At 45.4% G+C, this 11785-nt stretch overlaps 1 protein-coding gene across 2 annotated transcripts in view; it reads left to right on the top strand.

Moving 5' to 3' along the window:
- The first annotated feature begins 3871 nt into the window (after positions 1 to 3871).
- Positions 3872 to 11785, top strand: part of LOC118124397 (tenascin-X) — a 25413-nt gene continuing 17499 nt past the window's right edge. For both annotated transcript variants that reach the window (XM_035182124.2, XM_035182121.2), the window contains exons 1-6: positions 3872 to 4025; positions 5727 to 5960; positions 6201 to 6258; positions 6335 to 6553; positions 7947 to 8756; positions 11765 to 11785. The exon at positions 11765 to 11785 is cut by the window's right edge and continues 95 nt beyond it. In XM_035182124.2, coding sequence (XP_035038015.2) covers positions 5829 to 5960; positions 6201 to 6258; positions 6335 to 6553; positions 7947 to 8756; positions 11765 to 11785 — 1240 coding nt within the window. In that variant the 5' untranslated portion in view covers positions 3872 to 4025; positions 5727 to 5828. The remainder of the gene's footprint in view (positions 4026 to 5726; positions 5961 to 6200; positions 6259 to 6334; positions 6554 to 7946; positions 8757 to 11764) is intronic.

Genomic DNA, 11785 nt, shown 5'->3' with positions numbered 1-11785 from the left:
ATTGAGGGAGGAAGAGAAGGAGGAAGAGAAGGAGGAAGAGAGAGAGGTGGAGCACATGTCGGAGATGGAGGGAAGAAAAGGACAAAGGTGGGAAAATATTTGTGTCTCTAATAAAAGCTGCCTCTTCACCTCCGTCTCTCTGAGGAGTGATAAGAGGTTTCTTGATGTTCCTCCAGTTCTTCTCTCCGACGGAAAACCAGGGACACGAGGTCTCGTACGAGGAAACCACCAAAACCACCAAAACCACCAAAACCACCAAAACAACCAAAACCACCAAAACAGGCTCAACGGTGCAAAGTCTGATCATCTTTCTATCAGTGTGAAAACTGAGAGACTGTGAGTCAGTGGGTCCGACATGTGTCTCACACAAGGTTACGTTCCAGATGATGTCATCACCACAAGAGGGCAGCTTTTGGATCCAGGACACACACACACACACACACACACACACACACACACACACACACACACACACACACACACACACACACACACACACACACACACACACACACACACACACCAGCGTTTATCTGCTGTGTGTGTGTTGCTGATGATGATGATGACGTCAGTGCACGTGTTGGTTGTGTTTATTTTATCTGGGACGCTGAAGGTGTCTCATGAGACCGGACTCAAACTGGTGGTTTTACAGTGAGACGACCGTCCGCCCGTCGAGGATCAGAGCGTCTCCCTGTCAGCAGCTGGAGCAGCTGGAGCAGCTGGAGCAGCTGGAGGTTACTTCACCGTTACGCCACCATCAGCACCGACGACCTCTGCCGCCATTTTCCCAAGTTTTCCATGAAGGTTTATTGTGTGATTTGTTCAGTGAAGTGATTCAGCAGCACATTTATCACAGATCAGCTTCTCTCAGGAAGCTGCTGCTGGACCGTCTCCGTCCTCTCCCACTGACGCCCTGTGCTGTTTGTGGTGCAGGTGAGAAGAGGCTGTAGGTCACTTCACCGCCGGCGGGTGGCGTGACGAGGGTCAGACACAGAGCGAGGACTGTACGGCAGGAAACTGAGAACCGATACCTCAGTCCAACAACACGGCAGCTGTTCAGGTGAAGGGTCAAACTCCTCTGAGGCCTCAGGTCGACTCGGATCAGTTTGATCCCGTCTGCAGAGTCACAGGGAACAGACTCAGGTGAGAAGCTCCTGAAGATGCTTCTGAATCCTCCTGTGGTCTCGGGGTTTCTATTGTTGCTCGTTCCGTCTCTACATGTTAGCATGTTGCTGTTGGCGTCGGACAGGAACATGTGACTGATCCCACCTGATCAGGTTTGTGAAACAGAGAGCAGTGGTTTCTAGAAACAGAAGAAGAGACTTCACATGAAGAAGCAGCAGCTCAGATGTTGATCCTTCAGCGGCCTCGGACACTTTCCCTCTTGTTCTTCTGCTCCTGTCTCCCAGCGTCCGTCTCTCTCTCCTCTAACGACCTGTTTCCTCTCGTCAGGAGGATTTCTACGTTTGCTTTCTCTTATTCAAATGACACTTTTCCACTTTGCTCATGGTTCCAGTTTGGTGGCTGATGTGGTTTTATGGTGTAAACTCCGTCACAGCTGGATTCAAACTCAAGAATCGAATGCACGAGCGTCAGCAGTGAGACAGAAGTTGTTCTCATCAAGGACAGAGAGATTTGATTTCTCTTCTCTTGGGGACACTGATCCACAGACGGAGGAAAAGGAAACTTCAGTTTCCTCAGCTTAGGAACATGAGACACTTTGTGTAAAAGAGTTTTCAGTTTGTCAGCATCATAATAATCTGGAACCAGCAAAGTGCCGCTGAGGCTCATGGGAAAAGATCTGAAATGGATTGAAAACAAAGACACAAAATGAGTCAGAATAATCACAAGGACGCACAAAACAACGAGCGAATGAAACCACAGGAAAACGTTCAACCTGCTGTCGGAGCACCGGATTGTTTTGTCTCTTTTATTCTGCGAATCACTTTGTGTTTGTTTGTGTTAAAGTCCGGTTGATCGATGGATTGGTGGAGGATCTTCTGTTTCAGACTAATCTTCAAACCTGACCGACAGATCCCTGTCCCTGAGCAGCGCACCGACCAACAGGGGGATCCCTCTCAGGATTCATCACAGATTCAGAAAAGAAATCACGACGAGACCAAAACTTCACTTTTCAATGTATCAAGCTTCAGACTGCGACTTGAAGGAGGCGGCCCTGAACCTGGACATTAACTGTGAGGCTGTCCTCTCAGTGGTCGGGGGGGGGGCTCTGTCCACCTGCTGGTTGGATTGGATCGAGGTCGGAGCTCGATCCTTCCGGTCGTGTGGGACAGAGACAGATGTGTCACTTGTCCAGATGTCGAGCATCAAAGAGCAAAGAGTCTGATTGGTGGTTAATGTTCGTATTCATATCGAAGGTTTGTCGTGTTGATGAGTTCAGTGCGTCGCTCTCACTCCACTGGGGGAATCTGGGCAACAGGGATCGAATTCTGGTTGGTGGACGGCCCGCTGCACCTCCTGAGCCGCAGCTCAAGCTCAACAAGCGATGGCTGCCAGCTGCTCCCGGCTCCCACCTGCTCACACAGAGGTTGATGGTCTGTTTTATGTGAACAACATGGCCCCAGGACCCAGAGCGGAGCTGTGTGTAATGTGTGTGAACCGTGTGTGAACCGTGTGTGAACCGTGCACACCTTCACTTCCTGGTCACACACAGTCTTCATCACTGAATCTGGCCGAACGCTCACAGACGCCTGGAGATCAGGATGAGAAACAGACGAGTGGAACGAATCCTTTTCCTGCGTCTCCTCTGACTCTTCGTGTTCGGACGCTTTCACTCAACCAGAGTTCAGAGAAAAAAGTTCAGACTTCTCACATGTTCGAGTCTCAGAACAGTTCCTTTGATTTGGTTCAAACTCACGACCGGTGAACTACTTCAAATGAAAATTCAAATATTTCTCTAAGACGAGGGAGATTTATTTTGAAAAACAAAAATGTGAAGGGAAAACTTAAGTTCTGGGAAAATGTGATTTTAGTTTTTAATCTAATGAAGCTTCCTACGTGTATAGAAATAAAATATATGCACATTAAACCATTTTGTTTTATTTAACATTTCTGTTTTGTTCCAAATTCATATTTTTCAGTTTTTCTCTTTTTTGATTATAGGAATTAGAATTTAACAAACAAACACTTCTTCCTTTATGGAAGTAAAAATGAATTGCACCTTTAGATTTAAAGATAATATTTATTTAGTTTTAATAGTTTGAAGAAACCTTGATGAGTCTGTATTGAAATGTTCGGCCTCCTGCGGCTGGTGGTTTAAAGTGTGACGGGGGAAAGTGATGCGGAGCTTCTGTGTGGAGACGCCCGGGGGAGCAGTTACTGCCCCCTGGAGCTCCGTCAGGATTTAACACCTCCTAGTAAACTTAATAATAAAGTTGATTGTCCTTCGACCAGCGAGTCTGAATCCGTCTGGATCCGAACCTGCAGCGTTTAAACCCACAAACAAGGATCCACATGTTTCTCTCAGACCTGCGTCTCTGACACACGTCTGTTAAAGGATTCAGCTGCAACATGACCCTTCACCACTAGATGTCACTAAATTCTACACACTGAACCTTCAGGAGGAAAAACAAGTTGTTTAAATAAAGACTCAAAGACGGAGGAGGAGGAGTGAACTGGTTTGAAAGTTGACTCTCATCCTTGTGCTGATCCTCCCAGCTCATCATAATTATACCAATTTCATTTTTAGATTGTTACCGTTTATTTTTACGCCGCAAAATACCCGAGAGAAAGGATTCGTATCGAGTGAATCCAGACTCCACTGAAACCTTCGACAGATTCAAAACACAAACACACATTTTAAATTCCGTCATAGATCCTCCACCCAGCAGGGACCTGGGGACAGAGGGAATTCTTCAACTATGAGAAAAGTTTAGTGCTCTCCTCCTCCTCCTCCTCCTCCTCCTCCTCCTCCTCCTCCTCCTCTTTTCTTTCCTCCTCCTGCTGCTTCTGTCGTTCAGAGCTTCACGGAGCCGAAGGGAAACAGTCATCACAGCCCTGAACAGGTAAAATCATATTTATAATAATTCATAAATCTAAATTATTCTCAAAGTCGTCTCATCTGTATTTATGAATCCCCTGTAGGTCGGGTTCGGTAAGAACTCGTTGCTGTAGCTCTTAATTCTTTTTCTGCTTTGTTCTTTGCAAAATGAAGATTTTGTTATTTTTGTTATTTTCAGAATTTTTTTAAATCAAGTCAGTTAATTACCAGAAAATCACCATAATTATAAATGTCAATATGATTTGATTTGAAGATTTCATTTATCTAGTTGTATTTGCCTGTGTGAAAAAGAAAAGTTTTATTTTGTATGTTTTGTTCAGTATTGGCACTTTTGGTTTTGAATTGTAAAAGTTGATGAACTTGTGAAGCAAAGACTCAGATACAGAACTTAGAGATATTTAGTTTATAGACAAATAAATAATGAATGGAACAATACTTTTAGTGTTACGGTGAATTCTGGGTTTTATTAATAAAAACAATCGTTACAATGTGAAGTCAGAGAAATGTCTCAGGTGATGTCATCAGGTCCCTGCAGCAAAACCCCCAAGCTCCAAACTGACGGTGGTTGTGTTGCATTGTGGGTAATGTAGCCATTAGGAAGTTCAATATGTGGGGGAGTTAGTATCTCATGTTCTGCTCATGAATAATGACAACGACACGTCTCCTCCACAAATGAAGCTAAAATATCTCCGATTCAAACGCTGCCATCTTGTGGTGATGACATCATTTACAGTCTGTGCAGTATCGAAGTCCCGCCCACACACACTCTCAACCAATCAGGAGTCAGTCTCCGCTGTCAATCATGACGTCTCTGCTTGTTGTTAGATCATCAAATCACGAATTAATCAGAGAGATAAGAACTGAAAAGACAGAAACATCTTTACAAACATTTATTTAACGTCACCTTAGATTCTTTAGTTTGGTCCGTGTCCCATCTGCTAACATGGAGGAGGGTTATGACCTGTACTGCAGCCAGTGGAGAAAGAGAAGTTATGAAGCAGGAAATCAAGTTAAATTTGAAGATAAAAATCTAAATTTTTAGTTAAAATCATTAAATTGTTAAGTTACTAAATTATGAATCTGTTAATTTCCCTGCTGAAATCAAAGAGACGTTTGCTGCTTGATTAAAGGTGAAAACAAACCAGAATCTAATAAAAGCTGCTGACGTCCGTGTTCTGGATTCAAACAGCAGCAGGTCATGATGAGGCTCCAGCAGCTGGAACATCTGTCGCTGCTGGTTCATTAGAAGTGACTGAGGTCCACACAGATGTTGAAGCATCACATCAGTGTGTGAGCGGTTCAGAGGAAACTTTAATGTCCAACAGGTGAGAAATGAATTCAATGTGGATTCATCGTAGATTCAGATGTTTTTCAATGAGAGAGGAGAATTGAATTTGAAAAATGAGAGAAAATATGATTTAATGCAGAATTAAAAACTGAAACATTTCCCAAACAATAAAATATAGAAGAAACTGCTGAAATGTGTTGAAATGTTTGATCTTTATGTAAATTTCTAAACAAAGAAACTTCACTGAACGACTTTATTCTGTTGTCGTGGAATCGACTCAACTTTCTCAGTTTAACTCACAAACCTGTGGACAGACCATTCCTTCATTGTGGTTTATTGTGCGACACGCTGCAGCGACAGACACACAAACAGCTGATGGCTCCTTTGTGTGTTGAGCTGAGGTGAATTGTGTTTCAGGGGGAACGTCGCTGAGAGGACGGAGGAGCATCCACCAGCCGACGCCATCACCTGATCTTCATCTTTACTTCCATCCCTCGTTTTCCTGCTGCGACCCCAGCGATGCTTCCCTTCGCCCCCACCCTCCTCTTCCTCCTCCTGGCTGCTCTGGCCCCCCCGACCCTGTCCACCTCCCAGGAGCTCCAGGTCGGAGGTCACAGGACGCCGAGGGAAGCCAAGCAGGACACCATCAAGGTAAGAAGAGTTAAGAAGATAATATTCAACATGAACTCAGCTTCACTTTCAGACCGGAGCTGAAAACTTGAGCCCCCCCCCTCGCAGCAGTGAGGGTGAGTCAGTGCACGGTGACGTCAGAACGTCCACCTGTGCGTCTGATTCACGAAGGCTGAGCTCCCCAGCTTCTGCTTCACGACCAGATGAAGCGTGAGGAAGTCAGATTCATGTGATCGACTGTTTCCCTCGTGGTCGTTACAGGTGCTGATCTCCGGGGGCTGCGCCTCTCACGGGGACTCGACCGACGTCGGCCCCGGAGGTAAAGACCTGAAACTCCTTTTAACTCACCTTCGTGATCGTAAGAGTAGATCTGACGTCGTCTGTGCTTGTCTCAGGTAAAGAGTTCGAACTGGCCCCTGGTTCTCCTCTGGTCCTGACCCATCAGATCAAACTGGTTCCGTCAGGTTCTGGATCAGGATCCGGGTCGTGTGGCTGCGAGTCGGACTTCGCTGCTCTGCGGGAGCGTCTGGAGCGTCTGGAGAGGGAGGTGTCGACGCTCCGAGACAAATGTGGAGGAGCCGACGGAGGCTGCTGCACCTCCAAGGAGAGTAAAGGTGAAGAAACACACGTCATCTCCTGCCACTAGGGGGCCCTGGGTTTGTTGATGCAGTGAAGCAGTGCGGCATGATGGGAGTTGTAGTGAACTCAAACACCACGTTTTTGTGGAGATAAGAAACTATTTGATAAAAAGTTAATTGAAGTTAATCCACAATGTCGTTCCATGCTGCCCCCTAGTGGCCAAATAAACATGTTACTAAGCCTCAGAAACTGTAGACGACATCGTGTTTGTCCAGCTCAGAAGACGACAAGACGAATGGACTTTCAGTTTGAAGTGTGAGGAGCCTCAGGGATCATTTACACTTCAGGTTCATGTATAATCAGATCTTCTCAACGAGCCAAAGATTCACTGATGTTCTTCAACATGATGATGTTGTAAATATAAATATCATTTTGACTTGATCAGGTCATAAACTGAACTCAAAGTAATTATTGGAAATAATCCGCTGCACTAATCAATGAAGTTTAAAAACACGTGAGCCGTCAACATGAATCATTTCTTCTTCATGCAACAAACACGACTTTGAATCGGAAACTAAACTGTCGCACGTGTTGGAAACTGGTTCAGAATCCTCCCGTAACCATGACAACAAACACAAATACACATCGTCTCATCCTGGAGTTAAATCAGTCGGACGTCAAATATCTACAACGTTAATTCAAACACTTGACATATGAGGAATCATGTTTTCATGTTGATATAAACATATGAACTAATAAATCTACAACATAAAAACATCAGTTTCTTCTTATGAGTCAGAACTTTTATGTGTTTTACTTCGTAACTGTTCAGGATTTATAGTAAAATAAATCAGAAACATGAAGAACAGGTGAAGTTCTCAGAGTAAATGCAGTAAAGTACTGGAGTAAAAGTACTTAGTTACTCTGAAAACATGAGCTAAACCATGAGCTGTGTGTGTGTGTGTGTGTGTGTGTGTGTGTGTGTGTGTGTGTGTGTGTGTGTGTGTGTGGAGGGTGGAGGCAAATCTGCATTTTGGGAGGAGATGGAGTCTGAGATCACACTGGGCAGAGAGCTGAGGACACACACACACACACACACACACACACACACAGACACACACAGGTAATTAGGCTCGTCACTGTAATAACTGAAGATTAAACTCCACCCCCTGAATGGGTCGGTTCCAGTTGGCTGGTTTGAGAACCCAGTGAGTGACGCGCTCACGAAGCTGCAGCACAACGTCACCAACAGATTTGTTTTGTGGTAAAAAGCAGTTTTGATTAAATGAACCAAAGTTACAGAGTTAACAGGACGACAGTAAAACTGAATCTGATGAATCATAAACCAACAGATGATCCAGTCAAAGATGAAATAATCTGACTTTAAACTCTGCTTGACCCTCCTCCCTCTGGCTTCCTCTGCTCCAGGTGCTGGTTGTTCCATCAAACCCAAAGAGGACGAGTGTCCTAACGAGTGCAGTGACCAGGGTCGCTGCGTGGACGGCCGCTGTGAGTGCTTCCCTGGATTCAGCGGACCCGACTGCAGCGACTCCAACTGTCCTGGGAACTGCCACGACAACGGGAGGTGTGTGAACGGACAGTGTTTGTGCGACCCTGGATTCAGCGGCCCGGACTGTTCAGGGAAAGCCTGTCCTGACGACTGCAGGGGTCACGGACGCTGCGTTAACGGTGAATGTGTTTGTGACCGTGGATTCGCCGGCGCAGACTGCTCTGAGATTTCCTGCCCTGGAAACTGCACCAACAGGGGGCGCTGCATTAACGGACAGTGTGTTTGCGATGATGGATTCCGCGGCGCAGATTGCTCTGAACAAACATGTCCTAATAACTGCAACGACCGTGGAAAGTGTGTCGACGGTAAATGCGTTTGCGACAGCGACTTCACCGGAGACGACTGCTCTGACAACTCCTGCCCAGGAAACTGCAGCAGCAGGGGGCGCTGTGTCACCGGGCAGTGTGTTTGCGATGAAGGATTCACAGGTGCGGAGTGCGGTGAAAAAACCTGTCCTAACAACTGCAGCGACCGCGGCAGGTGTGTCAACGGAAAGTGCGTCTGCGGCGTCGGCTTCGCGGGACCAGACTGCTCCGCCAAAGGTTGTCCCGGGAACTGCAACAGCAAAGGGCGGTGCGTCAAAGGCAGGTGTGTGTGCAGGCGTGGCTTCAAAGGGCCGGACTGCAGCCGGTGTGAGGACGGACGGACCGGACCAAGCTGTGACACAGGTGAGTCCGCTGCTCAGAGCGGGACAATCCAATCTGCCGTCGCCACTGACTGGACTTAAATCTGCAGATAAGTTGTTAATGTTTGTTTATTAACTCCACTTGTAAAGGGGCGGGGTTAGGTGACCAGTCCACTTCATTGGCTGAGAACAGCACAGGGACAGTCACATGATCAACAAAGTAAAGGTCCACGTATCAGATGTACTTTGTGCAGCTGCAGCCAAATGTCTCGTCCCCGGTTTGAAGATCAACGACCTCTTCTGTGATCCTCCACCTGGTTCTCTCGTGTTTCTCTGCCTCCCCGAACGGTTCCAAGCTTAAATACTACGGTTAACGATTTGTTTAGTTTGGGCTAAAGAAGTCAGTTGGACCAAGACGTGGTCTAGGCGCTTGTTAAAGAATCGTGGGCAACAGAGGAGCCTCTGATTTATGGTTCCATGACGACATCTCACGACTTCCTCCTTTGAGTAATAATTCCTTCTGCCACTCGAGGGTTTTATCACTGGACTGTGCCTCGATGTCGTCATTGTGGAATTTGTGAAAACAACTTTTTCTGTCATGTTTCAATATCCATTATTAATCCAGCATCACACGTTGTTTATAATCTCAAGACAAACACTTTACATGTTTGGTTTGTGAGCCAGATGTTTTACTTCAGTGTAATTTCAGTGTTGAGGAACGTTACGTCATTCTTCTCAGGTTCTACCTCCTCCAGCTCTGTTTTCGTGTTGTTCTTGTTGCCGGGCTGTTCGTCTGGAGCTGCTTCGAGCTGCAGTGACGGAACCGTTTCATTAACACAGCAGCAGGATCCAAACCTGCAGCTCGTAAAACACAGATCGCTGTGTAATGACCGAGGCTGACGCACAACACACACCAGTGTGTGTCTGAGCGAGACTCAAGTGTTTCACCAACTGTAACCGACCTCTGATCGGAGCCGAGGGAGGGATGTCCCCGAGCCTGAGACGAGTTAGTGGACCACAGAAACATGTCCTTCACTGGATGGATCAACACAACATGATGTCAAGACGTTTCTCAGGTTCAACTGATCGTTCTTTTCCTCCATGAAGATCAGAAGGTTCCTGGATTTGAAGTAAAATATCAGCAACTTAGGACGTTTGGTTTAGTGTCATCAGGTAAAAGTTGGTTTGGACCAAATACCTGATAAACTGGTGACTTTCACATCAACTTGTGAAACTTGTGTATTCAGCGTTAGTAAGGGGTCATGTGATCGGAGCCGGACGAATCAGCTGCGTTGTGTCCGAAAAGAAAAGACTCCATCAGCAAGCGCCCGCGAGTGTCAACGACATCGAGGCCAAACATCTCACTTTCTGCAGCGTTTACAAACTTCAGTGTTTTAGCGTCTCTAAAACTCCGGAGTTGTGTGGACGCCAGACGAATCTGTAGCTGGCTGCAGGCTTTAGTCTCGAGTCTAAATCCACTTTTCCTTATTTAATTGAAACCTCATTTGAAAGCCGTCGTTATGTCGGCGCTGCTCGAGAAGAAAACAACTGTGTCGGTCTGAAAGGCTCAAGACACTTTGGCAGCACTTTGTGTCGGGTTTGAAGATGGAGCAGTGATCACAGCAGGAAGGTCAGTGTGTTCGTCTTGTTGGAACATTGTGATGTCTCCCTCTGCTGTGATAATGAAGTGCATTATAATAATTATTATATTCTGGAACATTGTTACGTCAGCGTGTCAGTGACCCACTGAGCCGTGAAATCTTCAGCTGATTTTATGAGGAACTGCTGCGGTAAAATAAATCGGAGTTATTATCGACTCGTTACACACGAGCTCGAGGCTGCGCAGGCCGACGGCTTCATGTTGGCAGCGTCACCACGAGCCACATGTTTCTGACTCTGTGCTACACGTCATATTAAAGCATCTGTAAACACAGACAGGACGTTTTATAGAAACAACATCTGTGTGATGAACCTCAGCTTCACTGATTCACAGGCCAAAGATCTTTTCATTCTGCAGAAGATTCCGTTTAATTCTTAAAGTCAATGTTACTGATTCAGCAGGTTTCTCAAAACTTTGTATTAAAGAGACATTTGGTTTTATTTCACTGGATCTAAATATGTATTTGGATCTGCAGCTAATCTCACACACTGGTAAATATCAGCCTTTTAAACATGTCTGGTTTTTTCATTAAGTTCCATCAATTATTCTCTGAGAAATCAGGGAAAATATCAAAAAACCTTTTATCTCACAATATGAAAGAAATTGATAAAAAATCCAGGTCCACTGCGAAATTTTGTGGTTTTGTGGAAATCTGTTCGGTAGTTTTTGCGTAATCCTGCTCACAAACAATCGGACCATGAATCTGTTTATTTATATACTGTTTATATATCAGCATCCATCAGACACAGATGAACATCCACGATCCCGTGAAGCCGTGTTGGTTTCCAGTTCTTGTATCACTGGCTTCACCAGCTGCCGTCTTGTCTGTGATTTGTGGCCCTTGAAGACGTCTCTGATCTGAACCTCGGCCCCTGAGGATCCAGAACCTGGATACGACCCTTTATGAGAAAACCACCTGTCGTCATCTGAACTCTCATTTTCAAACAGTTTGAGTTTAAGAGACGTACGAACATAAAACACTCAGCTGCTGCATGAAGGTTCCAGGGCATCGACCACATGCTGATACTTATACTATTGTACTATTACACCATTATACTGTATACTACATACTATATACTTCTGGTATAGCCTCTGGAAAAGTCCTTTTCTCATAGACGTCTATAGAAAGAACCAGTGGAGTCGCCCCCTGCTGGTCATTACACAGAATACAGTTTTCAGTCTATGATCAATATTCATAAATATCATGATAATAAATCATGAAGATGAATTTATCCATCTCCTCCAAACCCTGATCCATCATCACATCTGTGAATCCAGCTGCTGAACAAACGTCTCTCCTTATTGGACATACATGTAATTCTACATACATGTAAATCTACATACATGTAAATCTACACACGTGTAACTGATGCTCATGTCTCTGTCTTTAGTGATGTCAGGTGTTTCCCAGC

Source organism: Hippoglossus stenolepis, chromosome 17, assembly GCF_022539355.2.
Source record: "Hippoglossus stenolepis isolate QCI-W04-F060 chromosome 17, HSTE1.2, whole genome shotgun sequence".
Classification (NCBI taxonomy): Eukaryota; Metazoa; Chordata; class Actinopteri; order Pleuronectiformes; family Pleuronectidae; genus Hippoglossus; species Hippoglossus stenolepis.
This window is presented reverse-complemented; position numbering and strand designations above follow the sequence as displayed.